The sequence below is a fragment of the Carassius carassius genome, chromosome 20 (assembly GCF_963082965.1).
Source record: "Carassius carassius chromosome 20, fCarCar2.1, whole genome shotgun sequence".
In the NCBI taxonomy this organism is placed as follows: domain Eukaryota; kingdom Metazoa; phylum Chordata; class Actinopteri; order Cypriniformes; family Cyprinidae; genus Carassius; species Carassius carassius.
The window spans coordinates 6,776,543-6,791,015 of record NC_081774.1 but is presented as its reverse complement, the minus strand read 5'-3'; the positions used below and the strand labels follow the sequence as shown (position 1 = coordinate 6,791,015).

General features: G+C 37.0%; 2 protein-coding genes across 6 annotated transcripts in view; both read left to right on the top strand.

Moving 5' to 3' along the window:
• Positions 1–14,473, top strand: part of LOC132096176 (integrin beta-1-like) — a 34,246-nt gene that overhangs the window by 12,041 nt on the left and 7,732 nt on the right. Inside the window, exons 9-17 of one of the 3 annotated variants that reach the window (XM_059501411.1) lie at positions 32–121; positions 689–829; positions 1,030–1,232; positions 1,318–1,556; positions 1,652–1,874; positions 1,955–2,187; positions 2,282–2,448; positions 3,590–3,667; positions 6,047–7,369. In XM_059501411.1, the coding sequence (XP_059357394.1) occupies positions 32–121; positions 689–829; positions 1,030–1,232; positions 1,318–1,556; positions 1,652–1,874; positions 1,955–2,187; positions 2,282–2,448; positions 3,590–3,667 (1,374 nt within the window). In that variant the 3' untranslated portion in view covers positions 6,047–7,369. Of the gene's footprint in view, positions 1–31; positions 122–688; positions 830–1,029; positions 1,233–1,317; positions 1,557–1,651; positions 1,875–1,954; positions 2,188–2,281; positions 2,449–3,589; positions 3,668–6,046; positions 7,370–14,473 lie in introns of those variants that run through there. The other 2 variants (XM_059501412.1, XM_059501413.1) reach the window with 2 other exon arrangements.
• itgb1b.1 (integrin, beta 1b.1) overlaps positions 7,786–14,473 on the top strand; it is a 33,971-nt gene continuing 27,283 nt past the window's right edge. The window contains exons 1-9 of one of the 3 annotated variants that reach the window (XM_059501418.1): positions 7,833–7,916; positions 9,376–9,442; positions 9,719–9,804; positions 9,912–10,116; positions 11,357–11,524; positions 11,604–11,830; positions 12,254–12,409; positions 12,562–12,657; positions 13,135–13,224. In XM_059501418.1, coding sequence (XP_059357401.1) covers positions 9,376–9,442; positions 9,719–9,804; positions 9,912–10,116; positions 11,357–11,524; positions 11,604–11,830; positions 12,254–12,409; positions 12,562–12,657; positions 13,135–13,224 — 1,095 coding nt within the window. In that variant the 5' untranslated portion in view covers positions 7,833–7,916. Of the gene's footprint in view, positions 7,917–9,375; positions 9,443–9,718; positions 9,805–9,911; positions 10,117–11,356; positions 11,525–11,603; positions 11,831–12,253; positions 12,410–12,561; positions 12,658–13,134; positions 13,225–14,473 lie in introns of all 3 variants that reach the window. The other 2 variants (XM_059501417.1, XM_059501419.1) reach the window with 2 other exon arrangements.

Below are 14,473 nucleotides of genomic sequence, written 5' to 3'. Positions count from 1 at the left end.
CTGGGCAAACTGTTTATATCTTTGTCTACAGGAGCTGAAAAACCTCATTCCAAAGTCAGCTGTGGGAACGCTGTCCTCTGACTCCGGAAATGTGATCAAACTCATTATTGATGCATATAATGTAAGTAGATCTTAGTAACTGAAGAGGCTGTGAATCAACTTAGTGAAATTCTTTTAGCGAAATGTTTAAAATAATTTATTCTTTGTTCTCGACAAGTTCCTGACAAATAAAATATGGAAATATCACAATGAAGTTTACAGTAAAAACCATTGTTAAAGATATTGTAAAATATATAATTCTAATTTTTGAAAAGCTAAATGTTAAACAATTTAAAATAACTGTTTTCTATTTAATACGTTGTAAAATATAAATGTATAGCCGTGATAGCAAATTTATTCAGGCTATTGAATGTGTCAGGATTCAGTATCAAATGATCTGTCAGAAATCATTATGATTTGCTGATTTTCTGCTCCATTTTTTTTTAGCAATAAAGAGGTGAAAACAGTTTATTATTAACTGTGTTTAATGTTACTTTAATCAATAGAAAGCTTCCTTGCTGAAAAATAGTATAATCCCCCCCCCCCCCCAAAAAAAATTGTACGTCCAATTTTTTTGTCACTTTTAAATTTAAAAAATTTGAATTTGAATAAACATGTAAATAATCCTTTCATAAATCTGTCTTCTCAGTCTCTGTCTTCTGAGATCATTCTGGAGAACAGTAGGCTCCCCGAAGGTGTGTCCATCTCCTACATCTCCCACTGCAAGCAAGGACAGAACGGGACAGGAGAAAATGGGAGAAAGTGCTCCAACATCTCCATTGGGGATCAGGTGAGAATAGTTAAAACCCTCTATGACAGTTTCATCAGATGTTCAGTACTTTCCATTGGATACGATTTCCTAAATAACTGACACCTTTGCTAATTCAGGCCATTTTTATTTGCTCTTCCTCTTTGAAGAAATTTGATATAAGCATGAATAAAAACTACAAAGACTGCAAATCAAATCAGCACTCTTAATTCTCGTCACAGGTGACGTTTGAGGTAGCGGTCACGGCTAAGGGCTGTCCATCTAATGGCAAATCAGAGACTTTAAAGATCAAGCCGCTGGGTTTCACTGAGGAGGTGGAGATCATCCTCAACTTCATCTGTGAATGTGAGTGTCATAAAGAAGGAATCCCAAACAGTCCGCAGTGTAGCGACGGCAATGGCACTCTGGAGTGTGGAGCATGCAGGTGAGTTGAATTGGTTAGTTAGTTAGTACCTAGATATAAGACCAAATCAGTGGCAATAATGTAATCTATGTCTGCTTATTTTCAGGTGCAATGAGGGACGTATTGGCAGGGTTTGTGAATGTAGTAAAGATGAGGTCAGAACAGAAGATCTGGATGCAAACTGCCGCATGGATAACGGCACAGACATCTGCAGCAACAATGGAGACTGCGTTTGTGGAACGTGTGAGTGCAAAAAAAGAGACAACCCAGAGGAGAGATACAGTGGAAAGTTCTGCGAGTGTGACAACTTCAACTGCGACCGCTCCAACAACAAGCTCTGCGGAGGTACGACTGAAATAACACTGTTCTGATCTGATCTTCACATATGTAGAAACCTATGTAAATGAATTAACAGTTACTAACTTTCTCCACCTTTCCAGGTCACGGTCGTTGTGAATGCAGGAAGTGTATCTGTGACGCTAACTACACAGGAAGTGCTTGTGACTGCTCATTGGACACCTCAACCTGTCTGGCCAGTAACAAACAGATCTGTAATGGTCGGGGCAACTGCGAGTGCGGCATGTGTAAATGTATTGACACAAAGTTTCAGGGTCCAACCTGTGAGATCTGCCCAACTTGTCCTGGAGTTTGCACTGAACACAAGTGAGTTATTAACAGGACATTTGCTTGAACAACTGCCTCAGCTAGCAGCACTAAATATATTTTCCTGTCTTTCCTCACAGGGATTGCGTCCAGTGCCGAGCATTTGGTTCTGGTGATAAGAAAGACACATGTGAGAAAGATTGTAGCTACTTCAATCTTATAATGGTGAAGAAGAAGGACGAACTTCCTCAGCCCAACGACCAGCCCTACATCAATCACTGCAAAGAGCGGGATGCTAACGATTGTTGGTTCTTCTTCACCTACGCTACCAGGAATGACAACACCATTGAGGTCCATGTGGCAGAGGAACTTGGTAAGTGGAAGATGAAATAAGTACCAGCAGGTCCTGAGTTATATTGTTTTAGTTAACTGGTTTTATTGATAATGCTTTGTGCCTGTGTTCACAGAGTGTCCCTCTGGCCCTGACATCATCCCCATTGTAGCTGGTGTAGTCGCAGGAATCGTTCTGATTGGTTTAGCACTTCTGCTCATCTGGAAGCTGCTCATGATTATTCATGACCGCAGAGAGTTCGCCAAGTTCGAGAAAGAGAAGATGAACGCCAAGTGGGATGCGGTATGTTTCTCTGATTTGCATTACATCTCATGTCGTATGAGGCCATTTCAGTGGCCTAGAGAAAGCGGTCCGTAAAAATAGCATCTACATGAAATGAATACGTAATATTTCTCGATATAGTTATATTTTCATCTAGCACAGAGCAGATAGCTGGAATGGGATGTCTGGCCTCATTGTGTGGGGTGTGGCCTCTCTGGCACGAGGGGAGGTCATTTCTGCCACCTGCTGGGCACTGCTAGTTCATGAATCCTACATAATATTGCAGCAAAAAAAGGGCTTAGTGATCAAGAACATGTGGCTTGGAGGCTTGTGCAAATGCACATAGGTCTATTTAAGGCATTTAAATTAATGCATTAGATGTCTTTCATCTAGAGCAAAAATTATCGATTGGGTAGCTGTATATTAGCCCTGTAAAGCCTATGAAATAATTGTCTGGAAAATTAAGTAATATTTTTTTATTAATAGTATTATTAGTATTTTTTTCATATTTGATTAACCAAGCTTTTATGGCCCAAATAGTATGTTGTTAAATGAAGTTCTGATAGATTCTAATGTTATTCAATGAGATCTAACAGACTGTTTACATAAAATGCATGTAAATGTCAGCTGTCACTCTATATATCCCAATAATATGTTTAGTAAGGTGACATTTTAAATGCTTAGTTTCATGATCAAAGCTCTGTAGTTTTAATTGTAGTGGACAAAATACATTGATGATTAAGAGATTAAATGTTCCTCAAAATCCTGATGTGGCATATTTGACACATTTTAACGTTTTTTTCCCCCTAAAAATTATGCATGCATAAGCAAGTTTAAGTTCTTTCAGTCCATTAAATGTTCATTCAGGTTATTCATATGTTTAGTTAATAAAGATAATTAAAGATTTCACAGCAAAATACAAGTGTACGATGACTTGAAGTTTTTAGAATTATATTAAAAGGCCTTTACTTGCTAAAAAAGTATGAATTGATTACAGGCTTTATATATGCATTCTTATGTCGTTTGTACTGAACTGGTCAAAACCACAGGGTTTTCAGCTGTTTGTTTTCTTTATTTCAGTTCATATGTTTCTCACTCTGTCGTTTATATTCGTTTCTTTCTGCCTTTCTTTCTTCAAACCTTTTCTTCTTGTCATATCTAGCAAGAGAACCCAATATACAAGAGCCCCATTAATAAATTCCAGAATCCAAGTTATGGAAATAAAGGCGTCACACTCTGAGTCTGTACTCTTCTTTGCTGCTTGCATGTGCTTTTTCTTCCTCTTTGTGTCTTTCTATGACTTTAAAGGGTTAGGTCACCCAGATAGCAAATTTATGTAATTAATAACTTACCCTCATGTTTTTCCAAACCCGTAAGACTTCCATTTATCTTTGGAACACAGTTTAAGATATTTTAGATTTAGTCCGAGAGCCTCCATTCCCTCCATTGAAGCTGTGTGTACGGTATACTGTCCATGTCCAGAAAGGTAAGAAAAACATCATCAAAGTAGTCCATGTGACATCAGAGGGTCAGTTAGAATTTTTTGAAGCATCGAAAATACATTTTGGTCCAAAAATAGCAAAAACGACGACTTTATTCAGCATTGTCTTCTCTTCCGTGTCTGTTGTGAGAGAGAGTTCAAAACAAAGCAGCTGGATATCTGGTTTGCGAACGAATCATTCAGTTCACCAAATCGAACTGAATCGTTTTAAACGGTTCGCATCTCTAATACACATTAGTCCACAAATGACTTAAGCTGTTAACTCCCTCAAACAAACCAATATCCCGGAGTAATGCATGCACTCAAACAGTATACTGGCTGAACTGCTGTGAAGAGAGAACTGAAGATGAACACCGAGCCGAGCCAGATAACGAACAATAGACTGACTCGTTCACGAGTCAAGAACCGGTATGATGTTTTGGTCACCAGTAGTTCTTTCGGACAGTTCGATTCAATAAACCGGTTGAAGAAAACGGTTCACCGGTCCTTTTGCGCTCGACGTAATGGCGTCATTTGCGATGATTTTCCTTGATTCAAGCCTTCCGTTTACCCGTGCTCATAACACTAGCACAGAATCAGTTCAGAATCAATCCCCAAAAGAATCAGTTCAGTTCAGACGCCCTGTGTATCGGTTTGCTTCACGCTGAATCACACATGCGCAGTACCATCAGCTCCTCGGTTCACGAATCGGACACGTCTGACAGAAACTGTTCTTGACTCGTGAATGAGTCAATGTTTTGTTCGTTATCTGGCTCGGCTCGATGTTCATCTTCAGTTCTCTCTTCACAGCAGTTCAGTCAGTGTACTTTTTGAGTACATGAATTACTCCGGGATATTGGTTTGTTTTAACTCAGAGGGAGTGTCTGCCACATTAAAAAAGTTAACAGCTTAAGTCATTTGTGGATTAATGTGTATATTAGAGATGCAAACCTTTTAAAACGATTCAGTTCGATTTGGTGAACTGAATTATTCGTTCGCGAACCGGATATCCAGACTGCTTTGATTTGAACTCTCTCACACAACAGACACAGAAGAGAAGACAATGCAGAATAAAGTCGTCGTTTTTGCTATTTTTGGACCAAAATGTATTTTCGATGCTTCAAAAAATTCTAACTGACCCTCTGATGTCACATGGACTACTTTGATGATGTTTTTCTTACCTTTCTGGACATGGACAGTATACCGTACACACAGCTTCAATGGAGGGACTTAGAGCTCTCAGACTAAATCTAAAATATCTTAAACTGTGTTCCAAAGATAAATGGAAGTCTTATGGGTTTGGAACAACATGAGGGTGAGTTTTTAATTCCATAAATTTGCTATCTGGGTGAACTAACCCTTTAACATCAACCTCAGACCCATGTATAACATGAACAGTTTCTAAATAGTCATTTGCAGTTATTTATTCTAATTCACTCATTTTTAGGTAATGCCTTTTTATGGCATTTTACTCACTCACCAGCATGTCATTTCAAACCTGTATGACTTAAGATCTGGGAACACAAAACCTCAGACTTCACTTTTATATGATCTTCTGATACTTAAAGGAATAGTTTACTGGGAAACATAAATGTACTCTTCCTCAGGCCATCAAAGATGTAGATGAGTTTCTTTCTTCATAAGAACAGATTTTGAGAAATCTGCAGTGAATGGGTGCCGTCAGAATGAGAGTTCAAACATGGATAAAAACATCACAATAATCCACATGACTCCAGTCCGTCAAATAACAATGCTTTTATCAGCTGTTTGGACTCTCATTTTGACTGCACCCAATCACTGTAAGTTTCCACAAATCTATTCTGATAAAGCAATCGATTTCAAGCTAAATATCTCAAAATCTGTTCTGATGAAGAAACAAATTCATCTTAGATGGCCTTTCATTCCATAAAATTTCCAATACTTAAAAAGCTTAGGTATTTAAATAGCTGCATATACAATATAACAGTGTTTGTGTTTGATTGTGTGCCTTTTGTAATGCTTGCTAGTTTTAATATACTGTTTTTTTTTTTTTTTACACAATCAAAGTTTACTGTATTTGCTGTGAGGTGTCCTAACCTGGCAGTTGTGGAGTTAAATTAAAGGTTGATCTTATTATCCTCTCTTCATTTTGATCTGCAGGGTGAGAACCCCATTTACAAGAGTGCTGTGACGACGGTGGTCAACCCTAAATATGAGGGCAAGTAACGGACAAACGTATCCATCTTCAAGCAACACTGTATGCAGAACAATTCAAGAGGAATGGAAAAGTTGAAGTTTTTTTTGCGTGTGTGTGTGTGTTTTTAAATCACCTTTTAGCTGTGCATTTGCCACTGTTCAGTATAATCTATTAACCTGTGTTTATGCATTGTTTTGGAACTGTACAGTATGTATAAACTTTTTTTTTATGCAATCTTAGACAGTAATTTCAATGTTTTGATTTTTAGCCACAGATCTGCCTTGTTTTTCTGAATGTTGAAACTGATCATGTTGGGTAGATGATGGGTTTTGTAGGTATGATGTGGACTAGTATGCATGAAGAATGAATATCCACGATTCACAAGACTAGACACAATGACCAGCTCGAGTCCAGTAACTAGTTGATCATTAGAGCCAGTTTGTGTCTTCTGATGGTACAGGAAACTTTCTGAACCTGTGGATGGAGTGTCCTGTCACTGGTGTAGTAGGTAGCTGTAGCGGACCACTGCTGTTTGTACACATGGTGCTTTTCATGTAGACGCCTAAGTCGTCTGCATAATCCTGGATGATTTGAGTCCAGATTCTAATGTTTAGGTCTGTGTGACCATGGATCTGTGTGCTCATGTCACCTTTCTTTGGTCTGCGAGTCAGATGGTTTAGAGTCCTCTTAATTGATTTTAATAAATCTAAAATGGACCGGTTTAGTATCTTTTAATTATGTCACATGCAAATGTACATTTGTACAAGTGTTTGTTTTTAATGACTTGGCAACATCTGAGTTGTTAAGAGGGACATTTTCATCATTGTCTCTGAATGGAACAATCAACGTAATTATTATTATAATTGAAAACATGAGCGTAAACTCGTATGAAAAGATCTTCAGGTTTTAGATTTGTTTGAAGAATGAGGAAATCAAAACTCAGGTCCTGAATTTCTCTCCATCACTGATGCCAAATATTTACGTCTACTGTGCGAGAACTATATTCCAGATGTGGATTTCACATTTGCTTTTGTAATTTAATTTGTCCCTTTGTAACATCATTGTCCATAAATGAGACTAACTGCATTGTTGGTAAAGATCAGTGTTAAAGAAAGAGAACTTGTTTTTTCCTTTTATTTTCACTTTTTTTTTTTTATCTCTCAAGCTTAATCATGTTACATACACACTTTGCATTTTAAAGTGCCTTTTTCATTTTTTTTGCATCATGCCCACTCTCTTTTGTTTCTAAGACTTATTTATTAAAATAAACAACCCAAAACACTGGACTGCATTGGTATCTGTGTCTGTGTGTGAGTCAGCATGCTTTATAATTGAATGTAATGTCATTCTAATACAGAGATTTTACAAAGTTCTGTCTGTTTTTGGCAGCAATGTGAATTTTTGCACCAAACTGTTGTTATTTGTGAGTTATGGCTATGTTTGGAATAGTTCACTAGCTTATACTCATTAAATATTGTGCAGTAACTATACACTGCCAAACACTTACTTAAAACCATAGACTTTATTCTACAACAAATATTGAATTTATCTGTATTCTGTGCATGTCATATGTGCTGTATACTGCAGGAGTAGTAGTGAGTTAGTATGCTATATAACAGCCAGTATTTGCTTTTCTCTTCTTACTGCTACATAGTGATTGGTTGTCCAACCCAAACCTCACAGTACTTCAGTCTGTGTTTCCTGTGTGTGTGTGTGTGAGAGAGAGAGAGAGAGACTGCTGCTGTATCTGAACTACTGAACAAGACAGGAAAAGTGGAGCAAATAGACATTTACTTCATAAACAGACTTCTTGAAAGAGCCTTAGGAGTTAAGGTAAGTAACTAAGACTTCTATATATATACTTTTTACATTTACATTTATTCATTTAGCAGACTCTTTTATCCAAAGCGACTTAAAGATGTGGACAGTGGAAGCAATCAAAAACAACAAAAAGAGCAATGATATATAAGTGCTATAACAAGTCTCAGTTAGGTTAACACAGTACACGTAGCATGGGATTTTAAATAATATAATAAATAAAAAGAAAACCGAATTAAAAAAAAGAATAGAGCAAGCTAGTGTTAGAGATCTTTACACACACACACACACACACATACAATTGCATAATAAATAAAATAGAATACAAAAAGATTAGAAAGGTAGTTAGATTTTTTTTAAAGAATAGAATTAGAATAGTGAGTGTTAAAGTTAGAGGGTCAAATAAAAATGGAAGAGATGTGTTTTAAGTCGATTCTTGAAGATATAGATATATATATATATATGACTTTTTTTTTTTTTGCATATTTGTCACACTTAAAAGATTCAGATCATCAAAAAATATATATATTTTACAAAGATAACCCAAATAAATACAAAATGCAGTTTTAAAATAATGATTTCATTTATAAAGGGGGGGAAAAGCTGTCCAAACTAGTGTTAATTTTGTCAGCTATTTTCAGTCTTCATTTTAGTCCTGAGTTAAATAGTTTTTATCATATTTAGTCAACCTTATCCTCTTTAGCTTAAGTCAAATTTTAGTCTAGATTAATCAAAGATATTAAAGTGTGCAGTATTTTAGCAATAATATTATTGTTAATTGACTGCACAGCAGTATTAATTTTGGCAGCCATTTTTAATTTAGTCTTCGACTTACTTAAATGTACATTTTAGTAATCATTTTAGGTCAGCCTTGTCCTGTTTTTTTTTAGTCACGTTTCAGTCAATGAAATGTATGAGCATTTAATTAAGGTTTAAGTCTAATCTTACAGGGTCGATTCCAGGATTTTCTGTTTAGGGGTCTCAGCCCCCAGTGAGGGTATTAAAAAAAGTTTGATTAATGGGGTTGTATACTAAACTTATGGCAGTATTCCACTGTATTCCATGGCATTAGAGTACTCAATAAGCCAAATTCAAGTCTTCATGATCTCTCACACACATCCTGTTTACGGTACAATTTTTTGTACAAGTAGAACTAGGGCAGGGGTCAGCAACCAACAGCACTTTCACCCCTCTGCAGTGGCTCGTTCACAGGCATAGAATATGTGGATCATGTTAAAAATGCATTTTGTATTTACTTGCATTATCTTTGTGTATTATTATTATTATTATTTATTTTTTTGATTATATGAATCTTTAAAGTGTGACAAAAACCTTCTCATGGGACTGTATATATATATATATATATACACACACACACACATATTTAGCTTTTTCTTTCTCAATAACTTATCTAAGTCAACGATTAACTGTCTCTATCATTCTTCCATTCATGCCCTTGTTCTTTTACATTTAGATGGATATAAAGGTGCTATTAATATCAGCTCTACTAGGATTTGCCTCTTATGTCAGATCGAAAACAGGTAATGCAAGTCATTTGTAGCCAGCAACACGGCTACTTTCTATCTACTCCTTTTTTAGTGCCTGGAGGTATGAGGGGCAATTTTATGAGTTTATCCCATAGTGATATTGTGAGAGTAAATCAATTTTTGCATAAATGTACAAAGAAACACAAATACTTTAAAAAAAATTATAATATATGTAAACAAATAATATTCTGTATAAGAGAGTTACTCACTTGGAAATGGTAATAGCCTATTAAATCTGACTGAAAGTTGTTGTCTGTGTTTTGTGTTCAGACAGCAATATATGTATTTCTGCAAATGCCAAAACATGTGGAGAGTGTATTCAGATCGAGCCACAGTGTGCGTGGTGCAAAGATCCTGTAAGTTACATTGTCTACAAAGCTTGATGGTCTTCTCTTGACTCTGGAAGATGTTCTGAGTCTTACCAGAATGTGTACTTAGTAAGTCTCTGCTTGCATCTTAACAGGGTTTCAAACCTTCACGGTGTGATGACAGAGACTCTCTGGAAAAGGTTGGGTGCACTCCACTCGGCATAGAAAACCCTCGAGGAACGGTCACCATTGACAAAAACAAACCCGTCACAAACCGTAAAGTTGATGGAGGACAGAATCTGAGGCCTGATGAGATCACCCAGATCCAGCCACAGAAACTCACCCTGAACCTACGATCAGGTACTGGACCCCATCTGTGAACAACAAAAACATCACTGGATGTGTTTGTGAGATAAAGAATAAGGACAAATTCATTCAAAACGTCAATGTAAAAGTTTCATCATTTACTCACCCTCATGCTGTTTCCAAACTAAGTCATACACAAAAAGTATGACTTGGACCACAGAACAGAATGAGAATTTACGAAGAATATTTGTATTTTCAAATACAATGAAAGTGAACGAGGACTGAGATGATGCTTGTGAATGAGAAAAAAAACTCAATGTAGGCTACTATAAATGTGGTCCAAGTCATATGCAAGTCTGCGTATTAACTCAAAATTCTGACATCCGAAGTCTGATTCATTAAACGAACTGTTCTTTTGAGTCCAATCATTTAGTTTACCGAGCCAGGTCTGGATGACGCGTTCATGAATTAGATTGATTCAATTGAGTCGGTTCTCGTGTTCAACTTGCTGATTCAATAGTCTGACAGCAGCGGTAATAAACAGGTCATGATGATCGCTGACTCAACGAGTCAAATTTCCAGTTGTTTGTCTTACAGAGATATTGTATGACTTCTGAACATTTGTTATGTAATGCACAAGTCGATATTTTATTATATTTTGTTGTTTTATCTTGGAGTTAGACAGCCCTTGGCAGTCCTAATTCATGTTGGAAATGTGACGTGACGTGACATACAGCCAAGTATGGTGACCCATACTCAGAATTTGCGCTCTGCTTTTAACACATCCAAAGTGCACACACACAGACCAGTGATAACACACACACTGTGAACACACACCCGGAGCAGTGGGCAGCCATTTATGATGCCGCGGCCGCCCGGGGAGCAGTTGGGGGTTCAGTGCCTTGCTCAAGGCCACCTAAGTCGTGGTATTGAAGGTGGAGAGAGAACTGTACATGCACTCCCCCCACCTACAATTCCTGCCGGCCCGAGACTCGAACTCACAACCTTTCGATTGTGAGTCCGACTATATACACATTAGGCCACGACTTCCCCCAAGAGTGACCAGAAAGTGACCAGAAAGAGTGACCAGGATATATATATATTTTTTTTAATAATCTTTTATGTTCTGCATAAACAAGTAATACGACATGAACGATGAGCAATTTTTAATTTTGTTGTTTTTTTCTATTAAGTGAATTGATGGTGTAATTATAAATAATATGTGGTCACCTATAAAGTAGTTAGCACATTTAATGTTTATTTTTGTCCCTTGATTGTCTTTGTCTCCCTACAGGTGAATCACAGAAGTTTACTCTCAAGTTCAAGAGAGTAGAAGATTATCCCATCGATCTGTACTTCCTGATGGACCTCAGCGACATGCAAACTAATCTTGAAAATGTCAAGAACTTGGGAACTGAACTTGCCAGGGAGATGCGGCAGATCACAAAAGACCTGCGGATAGGTTAGGAGAACACATGCTCACATTCACAGCTGCTTACACTCTTAAAGCTGTTAAATGATCTGCTATCTTTTGTTTAAAGGTTTAGGTTCATTCTTGGAGAAACCTTTCATTCCGGTGATGCCAACATATTTGAAGAACCCATGTTTTCCAAACAATTGTACATCACCATTCAGCTACATAAACGTCCTGAACTTGACAGATGACACTGCATTGTTTACCCAAGAGGTCAGCAAGCAGAAAATCTCTGGAAACCTGGACTCTCCCAAGGCAAGATTTCAAGCAGTCATGCAAGCTGCTGTCTGCACGGTGAGTAGAGCTGAACATTCGCTAAATGCCAGAGAACTGGGCAAAGTTTTCAATTAATTTTATGCACATGCAGTGTTGTACTTACCCTGCGAATGGCTCCGTCCAAAACAACATTGTTTTTGTTCCAATAAAATAATTTTTCTAATGGCAAATTCTCCAAATTTAGAAATTCAGAATCTGAACTTAGATTTTCTTTTATGTATACATCATCATTATCTTCATTTACTGCTTCTGACTGTCACCTGAGGGTTCTGATTTAATTTTAAAACACTAAGCGTGTTGTCAGTATGTGACTGAACCATTGTAAAATCAGAAACACATTCAATATCTCTTAGAGTCCTAGGGAGCAGCATGCAACAAGTTTGGACAAAATCTGACCATTTGAAGCTGTGTTATATCTGCTGTGTTTGGATTGTATTTCAGGAAGTGATCGGCTGGAGGAATGTTACTCGCCTCCTTGTGTTCTCCACGGATGCTGGATTCCATTTTGCTGGAGATGGAAAACTGGGTGGCATTGTACGACCAAATGATGGGAAATGCCATCTGGAGAATAATATGTACAATATGAGCAATTACTTTGTAAGTATGTATTTAATAGATAGATAGATAGATAGATAGATAGATAGATAGATAGATAGATAGATAGATAGATAGATAGATAGATATTCAGACAGTCAGAGAGACCACTAGAAATGTCAGAGTGTGTCTTTGATTTTAGTTGTTTTTTACAGGACTACCCCTCCATCTCTCAGTTGGTAGACACACTGAGTGACAACAACATTCAGACCATCTTTGCTGTGACACAGCAATTCAAAGATCTTTATCAGGTGTGTATTCAAAGATCTTTATCAGGTGTGTGCAAAATTTACAGGTGCAAAATTATCTCTTCTCCACATTGCAACAACATCATGTTCATCATCTCGTAATATAAGCATCGGGTTTAACTCAGATTGTAGTCTGTATTGATTCATAATGCATTTGTGTTAAGGTGACCAGAAATGCCACTTCCTGAGGACATATTCTGCCCTGGATTTCTAAATTGCCTAAAATAACTAGGTTTTGGCAATTTGTGCTGTGCAGATTGATCATTTAGCATCTAGTAGTACAAGAGTGATAGAGAGCAGAACGGATGACTCCTTATGCTTTCGAATCGCTCTCTCTGTACTTTGATAATTATTTTAGGCAATTTAAAAATCCTGGGCAGAAAGTGTCCCCTGGAAGAGGCATGTTTGGTCACTGTAATTTGTGTGTATGTGTGTGTGTGTGTGTGTGTGTGTGTGTGTGTGTTTGTGTGTGTGCAATAGGAGCTGTCTGCTCTAATCCCTAAATCAGCAGTGGGGACACTATCTACCAGCTCTTCCGATGTCATCAAGCTAATCATTGATGCATATAATGTGAGTTCAAGTTATTTATGTAATGTCTTTATGTAAGTAATGGATGGATGTGATCAGCTCTAGTTCATTTTAGGGCAGGGATGTACAAACGTGTTCCTGGAGGGCCACTATGCTGCAGAGTTTAGCGCCAACCCTAATTAAACAAACCTGAACCAGCTTATCAAGGTCTTCAGACTCACTAGAAACCTCCAGGCACGTTCGTTGGAGCTAAACTTTGCAGGTTGTTAGTCCTTCAGAAGGTTTACAAAATACAGCCACTTCCCACTGCATAAGAGTTGTTTAAAATCTTTTGTACTTGACCCTTTTGAATGATCAGAAAAAGGCAAGACACTTATTGCTCAATCAGATCAACAGTTCTGCAATCAGTAAAATTATAAGTTTGAAGTCCACAGTTCACACCCAAAAATGAAAATTCCATCATCACTCACTCACCCTCATGTCATTCCAAACATTTTTGCATTTTTTTTTTGTCTATGAAACACAAAATAAGATAAAAACCTGATTCCAAAAAAGTTGGGAAACTGTACAAATTTTGAGTAAAAAAAGGAATGGAATAATTTACAAATCTTATAAACTTATATTTTATTCACAATAGAATATAGATAACATATCAAATGTTGAAAGTGAGACATTTTGAAATGTCATGCAAAATATTGGCTCAATTTGGATTTCATGAGAGCTACACATTCCAAAAAAGTTGGGACAGGTAGCAATAAGAGGCCGGAAAAGTTAAATGTACATATAAGGAACAGCTTGAGGACCAATTTGCAACGTATTAGGTCAATTGGCAACAGTGGTGTCAAAAGTATTGACATTCATTACTCAAGTAGAAGTATAGATACTAGGGTTTAAAAAGACTTTTGTAGAAGTTGAAGTATCAACTCAAGCTTTTTACTCAAGTAAAAGTGTAAAAGTACGGGTTTAAAAAACTACTTAAAGTATAAAAGTAAAAGTAATGTTAGGAAAAAAAAATGCCATTAAGAACAAAAGCTTAGGCCGCACCACAGGGGCCTACAGTGCACTATCCCACCAGATTTTTCTATAGGCCATAATGACTATAATGTTATATTAAAATGTTCATGTTGAAAAATTTGTGATGCACTAGGCTACCTGTTTCAGCCGCATATACGCCCATTGAAAATGAACGCACTTTAGTACAATGCAAATACATTAAAGAACTAGAGATATGATGACTAGTTGCCTATAAGTATTGTAATGGTGCAAAAAGTCAAACTTCAGAGGCATGTCA